The 20,184-nt window shown below is 32.9% G+C and overlaps 1 protein-coding gene across 1 annotated transcript in view; it reads right to left on the minus strand.

The window, feature by feature from the left end:
• The window catches only part of LOC118184135 (nose resistant to fluoxetine protein 6-like), a 59,002-nt gene that overhangs the window by 9,895 nt on the left and 28,923 nt on the right, over positions 1-20,184 (minus strand). Inside the window, exons 7-11 of the mRNA XM_035353785.2 lie at positions 18,474-18,567; positions 15,490-15,582; positions 11,643-11,808; positions 3,898-3,977; positions 2,267-2,389 (exon numbers count right to left, since the gene is read on the minus strand). Of these exons, the coding sequence (XP_035209676.1) occupies positions 2,267-2,389; positions 3,898-3,977; positions 11,643-11,808; positions 15,490-15,582; positions 18,474-18,567 (556 nt within the window). The remainder of the gene's footprint in view (positions 1-2,266; positions 2,390-3,897; positions 3,978-11,642; positions 11,809-15,489; positions 15,583-18,473; positions 18,568-20,184) is intronic.

Consider the following 20,184-nt stretch of genomic DNA (forward strand, 5'->3'; position numbering starts at 1 on the left):
TCGAGACATGGCTTGAAAAATTTACTATTTAAGGCGTCTGTGTGGTCTATTTACTATTTAAGGTCCTTATGAGGCCTTCATTTATATAACCGCTGCTAGTAGACTTGTGCTTCCAATGATTTAAAAAAAGAAACATTAATATCTGTATACTGGTATTTTCAGTTAAAATTAATACATTTGTAAAAATTGCGGAATTTAACTTTGTTTTACGTTCCCTTAATTCTTGCAGTTATATTTAATATTTAATATGAGTATATAGATATTAAAAAAACATAAAACATTTGACTAACGTCCGACAAAAATTGACCGAGATATTTAATTTTAAAGTTCGAGACTTTCTTAGCTTCGAGCTTTTAGTATCATAAACATATCCTTATAACATGCTTAAGGAATTGATTTAAAATAAAATAAGTAAGAGTAATTCATACTTGACTTGTTTTTAATTTAACTTCACTCTGATATTCTTGTGTGATTTACCAGTGCAGTAGTATTCTTTAATGTATAATTCTGTTGAACTGGGTATGCCACAATAATAATTTCACGCAAGTTATTTCTAAGTTTTCAAACTCTAAAATTAGTTTAATAATACTCACTTGCAGTTTACTCATAATCTAATGGTTGTACAAAACACTTAAACTGAAAGTATATGACATTTTTAATTTATAAAAAATATTTCAAGTCAGTTATACGATGTGCCATTACTGGAAGTCTACCACTGTTTTCGAGAGTACGAATGCTATAAAATCGTTTTGGAAAAATTTATATTGGACCATCATTTCGGCTATTAGCATCAGAAATGTTTTACCAAATCGATAATTTTTTTAATTATATACAAATTTAAATATTTAATAACTCAATATAACTCTTTAACGGCCCAGCAGTGGACGAGCGGTAAAAATGCTGAACACTGGCAGTTCGGTCCGAGGTTCGAATCCCGCGAACGGGCTGGCTGCATGGGCGTTTTCGTGGTAAACTAGTGTATTTCTCAGTTACTGTAGAAAGTGGAGAATCTTAAGAACTAGTTAGCGAATAAATCGCTTAAGTTAGTGTAACAAGAAACAACAAGATGGAAGGGTAACTAACCCTTTATTATTTCAATAAGATTTAACAAAACTCCGTCTTGGAGTGCAGAATAAAAGCCGACACTTGGGTTTGAACTTAAGAGACTAAGAAATAAACTAAAACTAAGATTAACCAAAGATATATCCGAAACTATCAAGATTCTAATCGAGTTGGCCCCTTAACTCTGTTTGGCCCACAGCGGCCGAGCGGTAAAGTCGCTGAACACTGGTAGTTCGGTCCGAGGTTCGAATCCCGCGAAGGGGCTGGCTGCATGGGCGTTTTCGTGGTTTTTCCCATGTGTAACGTGTATACGAGCCAGTTTCCCTTAGAAAGTCCTCCACGAAGGCATTCCTTCCCTGAGGCATAATTAAATACACCAAACACCTTAACTCTATTTGACTACGAAACTTATCAAGGCCCTGAGTACGGCCGAGCGTAATAACAGCTTTGAGAGAGAGTAGCCAAAAGGCAGACGGGCGCAAATCAGAAACTCTGATTCTCTCTAACTCAGCAAGTAGAACTTCGAGGTTTAAATACCGCTCCTCCTCATTAAGTATTCAGAGTGATTCCAAAACTACGTTCTGGCCGGAAGTAGTAAGTTGAAGTTAAGAATTGGACAGGAAAGGAACTTTAACTTAAAATTTAACTGTTAATAAAATTAACATAATCCTTACAATATCATGTATTAAATACTTTTGATTTAAATAAATCAGATTAAAAACAGTATTAAGAACTGCAGTTAATGCACTCGTATTAATTTTTTCACTTCATATTTTCTTTCATTTGCTATGTACAAAATTCTTTTAGTCTTTGCGTCAGAACATAGGTATCGCATTTCAGACGAATGATTAAGAGCTTAAATATTATAATCTGGTATGTTAGTCGTTTTTACAATTTATTTACAAATTTTTAAAAGAATATTTTCCAATTTCTTAAAGGTCAAATAAATTCACTTTGTTTAATAAAATTATTACATGTCTATTAATAATATTCATTTTAAAGGCTTTACGATGCTTATTAAACTCACAATTATCAGAAATTTATTTTAAAAACATATTATGTAAATTTCCAGAGTAAAATTGTATAACTTATATACATTTTACGTACGTTTCTCTTATGCTGTAATATAGCGTATGTTTAGATAGTATGTCAATAACAGTCAATTAACATGAATATAAGATATTTTCACTGAAAAGAAACTTACTCAGGATCAAGATAAGTCACCAAACTGAAACCAGGCATATTGTACGTGTAACTAAAGATTCCATCATGAATCATAGATGCAAATATTACGACAAAACTAAGGGATATACCTAGCTTCGGCCACCTAAAACAATTTTAAACAGAATATCAGAAAGCTTTCATTACGTTAAAACAAGAGAAAGTGAAACAAGTGAAAGAAATTACTAAATTTTAAAAACCCTCTTAAAATATATCAAAAAGCACAGAGATTTATGCCGTATTTAAATAGCAACCACTTAAACTGAAATCTATCACAATATCCGGAGATCTTTCAGTGATTCGGAGATCTTTATTAGGAAATAAAATGCACTATTTCTCACTGACCTACTCTCTTATTTCCATGTCTATATTTTGGTAAACTTTTCTGTGTTCAACAAAGATTCTAAGTCACTTATCGTAAATATAGAATTTAAAATATGTTAAAATCATCACAAATATTTAATTTCAATAGATATCTTGCATAAAAATTCTTGGGATTAAATTATAAGATATTATATATTTAACAAGGCAGAAACATCATCTAATTAAAGTCCTGTGCAAGTCGTAAAGACCATGAAAGGAACAGCTCTAGCTCTAGCTCATCATGACAGGGATGTTTTCCTCCCAGCGAACTTATTGAGTAAAGTAGTTGCGTTTGTACTACGCTAAAATGACTAAAATATGACGTATATTTCTATGGTGATGTTATTTTCAGAATTTCTTGCAATTCTGACTTCATTTTTCAAGAACTAAACTTTTTATCTCTTTGATTATTATTTTATATTTTCGTTGAATGAATCAATCAGCGTGATGAATTTCCAAATTTTCAAACCTGTTTTTTTAAATTTACAAATAGCTCTACATTTCCAAATTCCGCTATTGTTTACAGATTTTTAACTGCATATCAATAGAATATTAGGGCTTAATTTTGAATGAATCAATCAGCGTGATGAATTTCCAAATTTTCAAACCTGCTTTTTAAAATTTACAAATAGCTCTACATTTCCAAATTCCGCTATTGTTTACAGATTTTTAACTGCATATCAATAGAATATTAGGGGTTAATTTTTTGCTTTGCTGTTCCTTATTTATAAATGATAGATTTATAAAAACACTTTTTTTTCCCCAGAAACGTTGGATAAAAATTGGAAAATCTCCCTTAAAAATCCTTTTCCTTTCCTTCACAAAGCCATTCATCCTTAGGCAGACAATTCTCAAGAGTTTTGGCTATAATTTTAATGATTACTTAAATAATTAAAATAATTTATTGCAGTAACCTGATTACCTTTCTTCGTTTCACATTCAATGTTGTAAAATTTATAATCAGCGAGAGTAATTGTTACATAATTTTTTTAATTCAGGGCTAGATGTTTATTGTGTAATCACAAATACCTTTTATCAGATAAATAACATCTAGTAGCAAAGCACTCCCCTACATTTTACAATGAGCTTATAATGTACTGGTGAATATTAGTACATAAAATATCAAAATAACGTCTCACTAACCTTAGTATCTGACAAAACGGATTGGTGAAAGCAGATCTGATATAGGATTTTTTGCATGTAGCATGCATGAAAATAAATACTAATGACAGAAAGGAAAGTTTTACTTACTTCAACAGCAGGACAAGCAAGCACAGCGAGAAAATGAAAAGCTGGAAATCGGCAGCAATGTACCAGGTGTGCACCATACACTGCCAAAAAGAAAGAAACAAAAACAATAATTTATTACATTAGTGAAAAGTAATTATTAAGTATCAAGTATCAGGTATTAAATTGGAGTTAGATTTACTGAAGATTTCGAAGCATCTTAATAATGCCTAATGTAAGCCGTCTTTTGCAAGGAATAAAAATATTCTGAAATATCGTCACAGAAATGCGTTGTTCATATAAACAATATAAAAAACAATAATATAAAAGAATTATAGCAACTTCGATGAAAAAATAGAAAGAAAAATATGACTAATAAATATGAATTAGCTTTTAAATATTGGGAAATAGAAGAGTAGAGTTAAAATCATTAATTATGTCTGACAGGTTCTAACAAAAGTGAAAGCTTTCAGTCAATTGAATTTACCAACTGAAAATAATTTTCTCGTAAGTAAGCGGAAGAATAATTTAAACCAGTGTTTCTCAACCTTTTTTGGTCCGTGGACCGGTAAAACTTACGAAAACATTTCGCGGACCGGTGGTTTTTTTTTTTTTCTCTCCCTCCTTCCCCCCAAAAAAATCTTTACAAAGTATTCAAGAAGTATTACATAAGTTAATTGTAATGTTCTTATTACCATTTGCTTACAATCATATTTAAATACACGTGCCTTTCGTTTCCTTCTTGCTTATCCTGGTTATTGATTTTTAATCTACCTAAGGTTAAAGAAATAGTAGTTATAGCACAGTATTAAATTCAGTGTTTATTAAAAACTTACGCTGATGTATAGTTTTCGGTTGTCCAAGCGTTCAGAAGAATGTAAGCAAGATAAAAAGCGAAACCTAACCTAAGACGCTTTAAACACTACGACAGATATTCAGCGCTCATGTAATCAGCGATACTCAAGGTAGACAGGGCACACTAACTGGTGTACTAAGTGTACGGCACGGTAATTTATGAAAGGCGATTAATAGGTACATAGTTGCCAGTTTGTTATATTTTTCATCATCGATCATATTATTTTCTAAACTGGTAAACTATTGTTATTGTAATGTAGGTGCTGTTGTAATATCGTTGTCGACCAATGACACTTTCGGTTTTGGACAAATAGCTGGATATTTCGCAGACCAGCAAATATTTCTTGCGGACCGGTGGTTGAGAAACACTGATTTAAACTATGATTCCCAAAACCGAATATTTACTAACTATATCTTAAACAAGATGCTTGTTTTTGACGCAGCATTTTAAAAGTTTCTTAATTTGAGCTATGAAAGTTAATCCACGTTGGCGAAAAGATTATGAATCTCTGAAGAAATGAAATTTCATAACAGTCTTTAAGGACTAAGAAATAAATTAAATGAACAAAATTAAAGTAATTTAAAAATTAAGTAATTTATTTGTAAATCAGGCCATATTTTTTTATTAATGTTAAACGAAAATCATATGATAAATAGATTATAGTGATTGTTTTCAGCAAAAAATTTTATTTATAAGAGCAAGAATCTTTTACAATCCTTATCTGAAGGAAAATAATCTTACCCATAGCAACAGCTTTAAAGTAATTGAACTTGTAAGCAAGGTATAACTATAAAGAATAAAACTTATAGGAAAGCATAAAAGTAGTTGAACAGAATGATAAAATTTAGAATGGGGAATATGGCAATAAAAAAAGTGTAGGAAGAAGGGGCTAATGAAATTTTATTCATTACTTGTCATGGAAATTTAAAGTAAAAAGAAAAAAAAAGAGCAGTAATTTAATTTCATAAATGAACTTAATTGGGGAAATTAATACAATTTGTATTCAAGACAGTGTTTAACTTTCCTTCTTCCCAAGAATAAAGGCAAAGATTTTATCCCCATAGCGAATCCCTCCCCCCCCAAAAAAAAGTACTTTGAAAAGAACTTAGATTCACATTTTTAATGTAAATCTTAATAGCTCCTGGATTAAGGAGGTTTCTCACAGTAAATTTGTAGAGGCATTAGGTTATTTCGAAGCAGGAGACATGGAAAATGTGCAGTGCCCTCGCCGGGACTCGAACCTCGGACCTCTCGAATACGCGCTAAGTGTGCTGACCATTACAACACGAAGGCATGCTAAGAAGGCGGGAGAAATACATTATAAGTTCTTCAACTTGACGTATCTAATCATTTTGCAGAGCGAAGTGAGTCAGGTTTTATAAGACATTAATGAGAGAAATTAATTCTTCAGTATCAGTAGAAAAGAAATTCTCTAAGCATAGTTACAAATATTTTAGTCCTCTTTCAATAGAATCATTAGCAGCAAATAATAATTCAGATCAAGAGCAATCATGATTGAGTTTTGGATAAAAATATTCTTGAATTCAGTCGTATCTTCAGATGATTTTTCTCTTCAAATGTAAGTATTGTTAAGTAACTGAAAATGAAAACGAAAACCTGATGACTAAATAATGGTGTAAAGAATAAGAAATAACTTCAAAATTAGAATCAAAGGTCAAAATATGATGGTAGAGTTTAGAATCAATATTTATTTTGGCTAAGTTGTTTATTATGTTAAGGCGTTCAGTAGTCCATCTCCATCAAAATTGATCATCTCCATTAAAATCATCTCCTTTAAAATTGCTTCATTTTCTCGACTTATATTATATGAAACTTACATATGAAAAAAGAATACGAAAACTATGACTGTTTCATTTAACCCTCAAAAGAACGAGTTTCCGGTGAGCTGTTAACAAAGCTTCCCTAGCGATATGGGCAATGATGGGCGTATTCAGTCTAGGCTATTTAGCATTAGTTGGAGTGGATTATGGTAAAGCACATTAGGGACTATGTGTCTAAGGGAATGAATGCCAAGAATGCTTTCGTGGCAGCCGTTTTTATAGGAAACTGGCTCATATTCCTGTTACACATGAAAAACCCATGAAAAGTTCATGCCACCAGCCTGCTCACCAGCATTTGAGGCTAGGTCGAACAGCTGATGTTCAACGGTCTTATCCTTTCGGTCAATGATGGATCAATAGTTATAGTCGGAAGTTCTCTTAATGAATTAGATCAGTGGGGCCAATGTGACTTAACTTCCTTTCGGTCAATGATTGATCAATAGTTATAGTCGGCAGTTCTCTTAATGAATTAGATCAGCGGGGCCAATGTGACTTAACTGATAATTTAACTTAAGAGATATAAGAAGATAAAGGATCTTTGGGGAAGAGAAGTGCGAGCCTCATTTAAAGCCGTAATTAACATTTTTCACCTATGCTTTACGCTCGTATGAAATTTTTCCTTAATGGTTGTTACTTCTTCAGTATTCGTATCTTGATAATTAGTCGAGTTGTCATTTGTTATCAAAGGAAGCAGCCTTTGTTGCAGCCTGATATAATTGCAAGAGTATTTGAGGTCAAAAAATCATGCCGATTCCATGATTTCGATTCTTCAGTAGTTTTCAAGGCAGTAATATTTGAATAAGAGCAAATTTCAAACAAAGACCTTCTTTTTAAAATAAAATCGTATATGTTTAGGAAAATTTTCAGTTCGATACAAATTATCGTGAACCTTCTAATATCCTTTTCGTACCATGTTCCCTAGCAGAAATATAGACACCGAAGAGAAAGACTCCCAGACGTGGGCCGTTTTCAAGCCCTTACACGGTTAAATGAATCATCTCCTCCAGAAATGATCGAAGAGGTATAACCCCCTGGTCAACAGAGGGGGACAAAATTACTCACAGTTAAAGCAAACAAGTCAATGGCGACCGGCACTGGTGGTCACCTACATAAAAACGAAGTCATGTCAAAGACTATTGCCCTGTGTTGACCAAAGGGATCCAAACCTTCAAGGAAAACCTTCGATATCAAACCATGTAACGTCCTTAATGTTACATGGTTTGATATCGAACAACCAAGGGCACAACCAAGGGGCAGACATGACAATGCCATTACGATGTTTGCTGAACCTGAACCTAAAACCGAAGAATCAATGGTTCTAATCATTGTGAAGATTGATTACGTACGTCATCAGCCGAGTCTGTTTAAGTACAGGTCTTAGACAGAAGGCCGGGGGTTGCCTTACACTCGACCCCCGGGGAGAGGACTTTACTAAGCTAAAATTTAGTAAGTCTATACTAATATGCAATGAGTTTGATATAATATGCACTTGATATTTGACTAATATGCATTTGGCAGTCTGAAGATGAACAGTCATTCCAATTTCTGGTTATCTTATAAATCAGTGAAAGCATTAGTGTTTACTCTCATTATAGACTGAGTGAAATGTTTTTTTAATGGTATAAAAGGAAAGCGATGTAGTGAAGTTCAGACTCTAGTTTATTTCAAAACACGAACGTTCCGTAATTTAAGTACATTCTTGAAATCTTTTTGTTTTTCCCAAAAAACAACTGTTAAATTCTTCCGTATTATTGAATATCATTTAAAGAAAACGCTGGTTAAATTTAATTTGGGATGACGCTGAGAAATTGGCGTATTGTGATACTTGGTTCTTACCAAAAGAGCATACATGTTCTAAGTTAAGTATAAACTTTAATAAGTGCATTCCTTCAGCTTAACAATATCGATGAACAGGATACGTCTATCTATCACACGTGAGTAATAAACATAACATAAAGAAAATGAAGGAGGAATACTTATTAATTTAACAGCTATGTCGTCACGTGCTTAGCTGCAACAATTCCAGACGATACTTCAAATAAATGCAGTCTGAGACATTCGGCTAAATTCTTATTTCCATTACAATCTTCGACAATCCTTTCCATGTCAGGATTCCATATATCATATCACCTATCCACACTAAGAAGAATTACAGTTAGTGGCCACGTCGATAACTAGAACGTCGAGAGTACACACCAGTGCAGGAATTTCGTATGAACTACACAAGCTATAGCTTAGGGCCCCCGCTTTCTTGGGCCAAAATGCCTTCTAGGTATCCGAAACTCATATTTGGCACTGACATATAATATCTAGACTTATATAGGGCCCCGTATCTCAAATAGCTTAGGGTCTTAATCAAGCCTAAATCCGACACTGATACACACAGTTTTTTCACACCACACGCACACACACTTTCTTGGCATTGCACTGAGCTGACGGTACAATAGGTATATTATTAGTATGCATTGCTATTTACCTATATCTGAAGCTTTTATTCTGAGGTGAAGCGTTATTTTCAGTTTAAGAACACAAATTTGCCACTGTTAAGGCGTCATCCAAACTTGTGTTCAGAAAACACGAAATCGTATCGCTCGATTCGAATTTGATCATTTGTTGCGATCGCCGAAGAAAATCTGGCCGAGCCGGTGGCGGTCTCTCTTGGTGAAGATGTCAGTTAAAAGTTTTCGGACTTTATATGTTAAATCATGGATTTAATTTTTGTGTGTACGGCGAAACAAATAGCTTTATACTTTAGGCAACTCTAGCACTGCACAGCCGCAAGGGAGAAATGCAAATTCCCCAACATCGCTGAAAGCAGCTACTACTATATAGACTACCCTTCCCAAGGTTCGCATACCTAAATTCGATTTCGAGTCTTGATTCTAATTTGAAACTGTTTCCTGTCCATTCGCTGAAAACTATCTTGTTCCCTGATTTTCTCTATTATTTTTTGGTAAAACTCCCACTGAAGAAAATTCATTTGAATGTATTAATGTTGTCGAGAACGTTAAGAAGTACAGTTAAGAAGACATATAGAGTAAGAGAAACCTTCTCAATGTTAAACGTTTTGACATTTACATAACACAGGTTAAAAAGTAAGTTTCATACATCACAATACAATGGCAGCTTAAATTTGTATGATATCCAATGCAAGCCTGGGTCTTAATGTCGTTTAACACTTATATGCCATTTATGATTTTCCATTTAAATTTACTGTTTTCATTCTTGGTTTTAAAGAGAAGTTACACTGGTATCTTCGACTCTCTGTTACTTACTACGCCTTACTATTAAATATATCATAGATATCAAGACAAGTATAAACAAATTAATGACAATTTATTGATAAATAAGCAGAGTTCAATTTACAGAATTAGTTTACAATGAGAGGAAAAAAAACTATGCAGAACTAAACTATACTACAAGATTTAATGATGAAATTTCAGTTCAAAATATAGAAAATAAATAATAATAAGCCATATTAATTGTATTCGTTTGGCACCTAAACATATATTCCAAACAAAGTAATTTAAGTAAAAAAAGAGGCACATTTCTGAAATCAGAAGACGGGAAATTGCTTCATGCAGTCAACCTTTAACAGTAAAAGCTTAACTAACCCGCATACTCGAAAATTGCCGAATATTCCGGATAGTAGCTGGTAAAAGAGGAGTGGGAGAGATTGTACCCGTTCTTTAGATTTCTCGGCTAAATAAATTATTTTGACATTTCGATATGTGCATCATATAAAAATAGACCAACGGAACTTCTGCTTAGAAAGCACAGTAAAACTCTTTTAAGTGTTCATAAACAACTCTCAGACCGAACATCAAAATTAATTATCTCTGCAAAATACCGCAAACGTTATTGCGCAATACATGCGGCGTAATTCTTCCACATGTGATATTACGCAATCGGAATCAACAGCTGCTGGTATTCGGAGAATTAAGATCTAAATAAAGGAAGAGAAAGAGACTTCCTAATCTGGGGTGTTTCTGATTCTAATTTTCAACAGACTGCGTTAAATTTCCGGAATAGGAATCAATCTTCGCTTGGGTTGGGTAGACCGCAAAAACTTTTAGTCCTATTCAATCCAAATTGAACAGTGACAAAAAAAAAAAGGCCTCTGCTTCAATATTAGAGATTTTGCGGAGAAAGGGGAAAACCTCCCAACCTCCGTACTGTATAATGTATTGGCAGAAAAAAAAATGAAATTATTTTGACTATTCGATTACTTTCCTTTTATTTAAGCCATTCCGAATATTATTCCTTAGAAAGCTAATCTGTATAAAAACACACCCATTTTTTGGAAACTTCACCAGTAACTGCAACTATATTATTATAAATATTGATGCATATGCTCATAATATAAGCATAACGATCATAATAAACACGAATATGAACTGACCACGCTGAACGAGAATGCAAATTATTAAAATCTTGATAGAAATCCAAACGTGTGCAGTATTTGGGTGGGAGGAAAAGAGTACTGAATGTACCGTTTTCGTACCGTTTTCGCAATTCTTTGACCAATAGAACGATGTGCACCTGTCTGTACTCTCGCGTGCACCATAGGTACCTTAATGCAGAGAAAGGGGGGAAAAGCAATTTCCGGGAGTATGATTCACCATATGACGTTGCATTATAAGGAAGAAAAGTTGTTTATTTAGTTTCGGCTTTGGTACGGGGAAAAAACGCGCATTCATTAAAAAAAAGATTAAAAAAAAAGCACTAAATGCAAAAAATAAGCACTAAAAACAAAAAAATACGGGCTTTAAAGAAAAAGTAAGCACCTATAAGGGCCTTTATATTTTATTTTCAAATATAAGGACTTATAAGCACTTGTAAGGACCGCTACGAACCCTGATTTAAGATTGAGAATAATAAATGATTTTAGTAAATTATTGCATTCATGCACATGTATTTTCACGTATTTCATTTGATAAATTTCTGTGCAAATAAAATGTATGTTTATAATTCTATTAAAATGGAATGTAGCATTCAATTTTAGTTAATCAAGCTTTTTATAAAAAACATAAAAATTAATTTATTTATTAAATAGTGGTAAATGGACTAACCAAATTATCGTATTTGTAAAAGTTGTTTATTAGCAAAAGGTTTGTCCACCAATATTTATCACATCCTCCCATATGCCTGTCTAGTGTTTTGTGGTAGAAAGGTCCAGAACCCAAATCTCTCATTAGAAATGCAAAGGTGAAGACAAAATAGTAAGTCGGCAACAACCTGTAAAGATGAATTATATCATTAAACATTTGCTACAATACTTGTTACCATTATTCATTACAGGGAGTTAAATAGTACACCACTGCAACACACTATAAAAACAATGAGAAACATTGAAATTTTTAAATAACTTAAACTACTCTTTTACGCATGCAAACATATAATTAAATCACTACTTTAGTTCATCTTATAATGTTTTTTAAGAATCACCTTTTATATGTGACACGAAAATGGATATAACCTATGACATAAATTTCACGGACAGGGTTCATTCATTATTTCAGTTGTATATCACTGTTGTTACTATCATTAATAGCATGCAACAAAGAACAGAATACCAAAAATGTCTAATTAAAAAAATAATTATATCTTAATTTCATATAGATATAATTAGAAAAATTTTTATATACCATCTCCAAAGAACAGAAATTCAATTAAAACCATGAATTATTAAATTTTTCATTAATCTTTGTTCGAAACTCAGCCATTTTTTACTTCCTTGTACGAAGTAAAAAGGAAGTATTGTAAACGCGAAAAGTTTCCGGCAGCATATTTCTATGAAAATATCCATTTTGATCACTATCGATGGCAATTTAACGATGTTTTTTCGTGATATCTGTACGTAAGGACAGAATAAAATACTCTTTTCCTTCAAAAAAATTATAAAACTGCTTTAAAATTAATTCTGAAGAGAATTTTTCGTGGCGTCTGTACGAACGTATGTACGTATCTCGCATAACTCAAAAACGAGTAGCCTCAGAGCGTTGAAATTTTGTATCTAGGACTGCTGTAACATGTAGATGTGCACCTCGTATTTTGGTTGCAATCGGCCGCACCAAACGTATATATATATATATATATATATATCCACTCTATTACCCGTCTCAGTGATCTCAGTTTCTTTACTCGTATATGTTTGTAAATTGTACATTTTTTGCTTTAAAAATGGTTGAATTATGTTGTTTTTATCTTCCGATTAAGGATTTTATGCCTTTAGTAAATCTGTGTGCAATATTTTTAGAATTATCAGCAATTTTAAAGTTGTTTAATTGCCGCTAAGCCTGTTTTTAATGGCGGCCATTGATGTTTACATTTGAAACAGGAGACGAGTGGATTTGTTGCCAATCTAGAGAAACTTAGCTTCGCAATAACAAAGATAACGCATTCATTTATTATTGCCAATTAAATTATGCTTAATTCTTTCTGGAATTTTTTCGAGGAAATAAGCGTTTGAGATTTACTTCGTAATTTTTAATATAGATATTTTGAGTTTTTATGTATTTTTACCTTCTCGCGAAGTGAGAACTGAATTAATTGAATGAGAAATACTCAATCGTCTGCGAAAAACTGTTTCTTTTTTGTTTTGTTTTCTTAATTTCTTTTATGCCTAGTTCTAGCTTTATTATACGAGGGCTATCCAGAAAGTAGATTACGTTTTGGAATAAAAAAATAAACAAAGTATAGGAAACAAATTTTATTATATACAGATGAAAGCCACACTCAAATACTACTTTTCTACATAGTCACCATACAAATTAAGGCATTTATCGTAGCGATGTACGAGCTTGGAAATTCCTTCGTCGAAAAATTCGGCCGCCTGCGCCTTCAACCACTTCGTTACCTCTTTTTGCAGCTGTGCGTCGTCATCAAAACGCTGCATAGCCAGCCACTTCTTCATTGCTGGGAATAGGTGGAAGTCGCTCGGTGCCAGGTCGGGACTGTACGGCGGATGAGGAAACAACTCCCACTTAAAAGATTCAAGAACTTTACGAGTGACATTTGACGTGTGGGGCCGGGCGTTGTCGTGAATCAACAAGATCTTAGAGCTCAACATTCCTCTGCGCTTGTTTTGAATTGCTCTTCTGAGTTTTTGGAGAGTTTGGCAATACCTTTGAGAGTTTATTGTAGTGCCTCTTTCCAGGAAGTCCACCAAAATTACACCTTTTCTGTCCCAAAAAACAGTCGCCATCATCTTCCTTGCCGACATTGTTTGCATGCATTTCTTGGGTTTTTGGGGAGAACTTGTGTGCCCCCACTGCATTGATTGCAATTTCGTTTCACAGTTCACATGTTTCACCCATGTTTCGTCACCAGTAACGATGCGATCGAGTAAAGAGTCACCATCCTTATGGTAAGCGTCCAAAAAGTTCAACGCTGCAGCCATTCGCTGATTTTTGTGGTCCTCTGTCAAGATTTTTGGAATCCATCTTGCACAAAACTTGTGGTAACCAAGCTTTTCGCTGATGATTTCGTGCAACAAACTTCGCGAAATTTGTGGAAAACTCAAAGAAAGTTCCGTTATTGTGAAATTTCGATTTTCACGGACTTTAGCATCGACTTTTTCGAGAAGTTCGGCGGTCACTATGCTGGGTCTTCCACTTCGATCTTCGTCGTGAACATTGGTTCGGCCATTTTGAAATCTTATGACCCACTGACGCACTCCACCTTCAGTGATAATGTTGTCCCCATACACTTCACGAAGCTGCCGATAGATTTCTATCGGTTTACAGTTTTTTGCAGTCAGAAACCTTATTACTGAGCGCACCTCGCAGCTCGCGGGATTTTCAATTAACGCAGACATTTCAAACCGTCACAGTATCTGAACGGAGCACAGCACGAACCTCTCACTAGCACGGCTAGATGCAGACTGAGCTGCGCAACGCTCTGACCCCAAGATGGCCGCGCTAGCCCCGCCCCTAGCGGACACAGACGGAAACGTAATCTACTTCCTGGATGGCCCTCGTAGTATTTGAATGGAACATGTGGCAACGATTAGATAATTCTTTAAATGATATACATTTTGTGCATTCTGAGTTATAATATGAATGAAATATATTACTGTTAAGAAAACCTAGCGCCAGAATGTCGCTATGGTAAACAAAGTGAATTTTAAAGAATGCATTTATTCTATTGTGGTTTATGCGCTGTCGGCGAAGTAGGTTTAATTCAATCTAATAAGTTTAAATAAAATGCAAGAAAAAATGCGTATAATTTAATATTCCGTACAAGGAAATCATGTGGTGTACACATCAGATTTTTTCATTTCTTTTAATAGAAATAAAAAAAATAAGTAAGTTAAATAGAGTTGCTTTTAATTTAGATGACAGAAGCAATATTAATTTTCCCCTAAATTTTTGTTCTTAGAAATATGTCCATCTTATTTCGAATTTGTTGCGATTGAAAGTGCGACTTAATTCTTTTTGTTTGTCTTAATGCAAATATAATGTTTTGATAGACTTATTTCAATTATTTCGTCTTCTTTTTCCTCTTTCTTTTAACTTCGTCCTTTTTCCTTGTTATTTATCTGAAGTATTATTACGTTAGAAAATACACCTTGTAACCCCACGGCTCAATGAGCGCCACCATTCACCACCACCGAAGAAACCACCGGTCAAAAAGGACAATAGCCTGTCGGTGTACTGGAATCAAGGGTCCCCGAGATTTATTTTGTAACTTAAATGTGTAATTCCAACGTTCTTAAGTGTATTATTTTATTTTTCTTTTTAATTGTGTTTTCTTAATTAAAGATAATTAAAATCCCAAGTGAGTCTTTTGCTTATGGTAGTTTGGTTACAACCTTAAAATATATTTGAACTTATGGACACATATACAAACATGCCTCGTATGTGTGTAAATGTTACATATTTGCAATTTATCTACTAAATATATATCATTGCTTACCTGAAGAGTCTGCGAATGATTAAATATGGCATGCTTAACGGTTTCTTCTTATCTCGAACATTTATTGTCACCCAATAGCAGAGCAGAAAACCACTGTTGAAGATAAATAATTGGTAATGAATGTAAAATAAATATTGCGTGAAAGAAAGATGAAAATATAGTTAGTATCATAATCTTACATTTATAATGAATATGTTTTACAGTTACCTTAAGTTCACCAATTATTTTTCGAACTTTGTGTAGTTCCAAAATATTTCAAAAGCAACACATCTGGAAATGTTGAATGAGAATATATCTCTTAGAAATTAGCGAGAACTGAGAGTCTAAAATTCTAAGTAACGCATATATTGTTTGATGTTATAAAATTGGCGAAACTTCTGATGGCTCAGTGGTAACATTTGTGCATCCCCACAAAGGGATATGCGCGTTTCAGGCGCCAAAGAGTGTAACTTTTAATTTATCTATCAACATGAAAATTTTATTTACTGAAAAAGCACTTTTAATGAGATAGAAAAAAATCTGAAGAAAAAGACAAATGAATGAGAATCATGAACAATAATATCATAAAGAGAAAATTATATATAGGGGAATTTAGGGCATATCTTGTCAGTGTAGGTTTACATGTATCAGTTAAACTAAATGAACATTTTACTTTTACAAAAGGCAAAGTGGATCCTACGTCCGAAAAGTAAACATTTGTTGTATATCTAATCATAGCTTGGCATTTTATCAGAATTTGGTCTGCTAAAATTATCCATAACGTTTCTTCAGCTGGTGAACTGAATTACATAGAAGCTTTTTATATTCGTGAAAATGTATTTTCTTTAGTTAGTGACATTGATTCCATTCCAGTTTTTCTAATTCCTCAATGAGCAGAGAATGATTCTACAGCGCTTGTTTAGGCTTGGGCAGACAGTAAAAGGTGACTATTATGGTAACTTGCTAAAAACCTACTTGCGTGGAACATTGGATTTGCGCAAAATGTTACTATTACTATAGAACAACGCAACTATAACATTGTTGTTAATATACAATTCACAGATTAAAATTAATGTGAAAATGCTAAAAGCACACGATATAGCCCAGATATAGCGCCATGTGATTTTGGAGCATTCTCAACGTTAAAAAAGATAAATACGAGGCAAGAGCCTTTTTTCAGATGATGGAGAGGAAATAGCGATATTCCGTTGCTCAACGAGAAGTTGCAAAAAAGTCTATATCATGTTTTGCACGAAATGCTGTAAAACGCAATTCATTGCGAAGGATGTTATTTTAAAATATTAAAAAATAAAGAGCTGTAGAGTGATCTAATTCTGATTAAAATATCAGTCTCGGAACTTCTCGAATGTGCACTGTTGTCTGACAGTAAGTTGCAGCAATTTCTTCCTACTTTTAGATTTTAAGCTTAAGTGAGATTTAAAATAAATTTGCTCATGTCATAGATTTGCGTCGCTGCTCTGACAATTGCTGTTTGGAGCGATTATTCGCGAAAAACAGAGATGAGGGACTGATAGTTAATAATGAAAAATTAGCTAATCCATCCATGCGAGTACATTGTTAGAAAGTTAGGAATTTTAATTTTATTTTATCCTGTTATCATTTGCTGAATAAAGGTATTTGCTCAATAAATGAAGTTAACTTATGATGATGATGATAGTGCTCATCACTTTTTAAACTTCTCGTCAGAGATTTAATCATTAGAAAATTAGGAATCTTCATTTTATTTTATCATTTGTTGAATAAATGTATTTGCAGACTAAATTTCCTTATTTTATCATTTGCGCAAAAAATGTAGTTAACATATGATGATGATAGTGTTCATCACTTTTTAAACTTCCCGTAAGGGATTTAATTATTGGAAAGTTAGGAATTTTCATTTAATTCTATCATTTGCTGAATAAATGTATTTGCTCAATAAATATCATTAGTTTATCATTTGCTCAATAAATGTATTTGCTCAATAAATATCATTAGTTTATCATTTGCTCAATAAATGTATTTGCTCAATAAATATCATTAGTTTATTAGTTTTCTCAATAAAGAGAGTTATTAAAAAGGATGATATTGTTTACCACTCTCTAAAATTTCCCGACAGTAATTTAATGATCTTATTATGAAAATAACTCTGCTCATAAAACTGGAAAAGTGATGGTGAAAATGAGAAATAATTAGAGAAATTTTAGCAAGAACTAAAAACACGTAACTGATGATAAAATAAAAATAATAAACAAAGTTTAAATAAAAAAAATCATGAATCGACAGATATCTTGAACTGAAGAAGTAACCTGAACAGTTGTTGAGAAATGTGACTTTTGATAAGAGGAATACAATATAAATAATATATTTTTAAACTCCCATTTCCTACAAACATTCAATCAAAGTGCGTTTAGGAGATTAACAATAACGTAATATAAAAAAAATTGCTCACCTTATATTATAAAACCAGGAAAAAATCCGTAATTTTTATTAGATTGGATTAAATGAGAATTTAGCACTTTCAGACTTCTGCTGCATACGTACATTTTATAATGCCTATACATTTAGATAGTTGTAAATTAAGAAGTAAGTACCATTTGAATGAAGGACTGCTTCACCCAAGAAAATCCGAATAATGAGCTCTGTAAAGTTTCTCTTAATTTTTAGTGCCATAAGATATAAGCATTGATATAAACAATCAAAAATTCACTTCCCTAAAAGAAAATTCAGGAGAGTTTAGATATTCAATAACAAAGTACACCTGTTTCAATTTAATTCGTATCACTTAATGAGAAATTCAGTAGAGATACAAAGTATTTTATTTATGATGTAATATGAACTTTTTATAAATTATTGTTAAACATTAATTTTAGAAAATTCTTAAGAAAAGTATGTATAAATTTTATAAAAATTCTTCTCAGAAGTCTTAAAACACATTTTAAATAATTAAATATGTATTTTAATGATTGCAATAACGAATTTTATAAGAAAGTCTAAACAATTCTCACCTGAGGAAGAAGAAAGGATCAACGGCTTGTAACATATTAAGTACTATCTGAAATAAGAAATCCTTGGCCAAATCATAAATTTCCATTTTATTCACTGAAATGAAAGTTAAATGCATGTTATTTTATCCAAAATAATTTTAAATATTTGACAATAACTTTGCTATTATTATTTTATCCATCAGTTTTTAATTTTTATTCCTTTTGTTCGCTTACTTAATTTTTCCAAGATATATTCATTCGTTGAGCAGCTTTAAAGGCGAATCGAGACAGTTTTATGAACCAGATATTAGTTAAATCTAAGGGTAGTTTATGCTCCTTTCCGTGCTAATGTTACATATATGCACTTGCATACAAAATTACAGAAATACTTAGAAAATTTAATTTCTCTTTTGACGCATAGCAAAAAAGATTATGTTATTTCACTTTAATTTCATTTAAGTTTTTGGTAAAAAGGACATAATATACAGTAAACTCTCTTTAATACGAATCCCTAGCCACCGAAAAATCGAGCATTTGTGCTACCTCCAATTTTACTTTTGGAATAGTTTTTTCCTAGACCTTAACCATTTGCAGTGTTTCATTCGTTGTACTAGGAATCGAGGTGTAAGAGCTACTTCACAAACGGATTAACTTTCTAATCACATGGTATACATGATAAAAAAACAATATAACTGTATGAAATAGTCACGTGTTACTGTTTACTATGCATGTCGTCACAGAAATCTCTACAGAACGACATGAATTACTGTTCTAGCATATCTTTTATTCTGGTGAAAAATTCCTGCATATTGAACTGTCGCAGACGGAACGAAAATGCCTGGTAACTTCACGGCCAGCTGTGCTCATAACTTCTGTAAAACTAGCCGTCAATTCGGATATTGCAGCAAAACGTTCTAAAATGTCTAATGCGTGTAACATTTACTGGCGAGGGAGTGTAATGATACTGTATTCCCCACGTCCTTCGGATGACATTTCTTGCACCTCAGACAGAAATACTTGTACATAAGATTTCATTGGAGGACACACGGCACATCGTCATCTACACTAACAAACGCCGAACTAACACCACGGTTCGCAACGTGTTTTACAGAATATTCCATTCGTCAGGTGAAGTAGTATCGTTGTCATTACCAAACAGATCAACGGGATTAGCATCTTTATGTCTTCATGCTGTGCTAAAACAGTTTTGTGCATGTGGGATTTCCAGAAGTTTTTATTGCAACAAGTACACCCCCAAGTTGGTACTTTCGTCTCATTTTCAGCTTCTCTTACAAGTCGTCTGCAATATCAATAATGCCATAATTTAATGGCTGAAGACGATTTGTTATATTTGGAGAGGGGCATATACCTTTACATTGGTTAAGTTGAAAAACTATGCAAGTTCGTATTTAATGAAAACATGTAATGGCGTAAGGGACTAAAACCAATTCATAATTCGTGATAAAATTCGCGTTAAACAATAATCGTCTTAAGCGAGATTGTGTTAAAGGGGGGATTACTGTATCTTATATGCCTAAAATGCTGCATATTAAAGTCGAATCTTTTAAGGGAAATTTATTCGTGTTTAAAAGAAAAACACATTCCTTTTTTGTTATATTGAAAGAAACAGTTAGAGTTACAATTATAGTGAGAGGTATAATTGAGTAGATAAATTAAATCAAGTAGTATTCAAAACTACTTAATTATAGAATTAATTGAGTAAATCAAGTAG

Source organism: Stegodyphus dumicola, chromosome 4 (genome assembly GCF_044657685.1).
Source record: "Stegodyphus dumicola isolate Sdum_Otavi_A_Nest chromosome 4, ASM4465768v1".
Lineage (NCBI taxonomy): Eukaryota > Metazoa > Arthropoda > Arachnida > Araneae > Eresidae > Stegodyphus > Stegodyphus dumicola.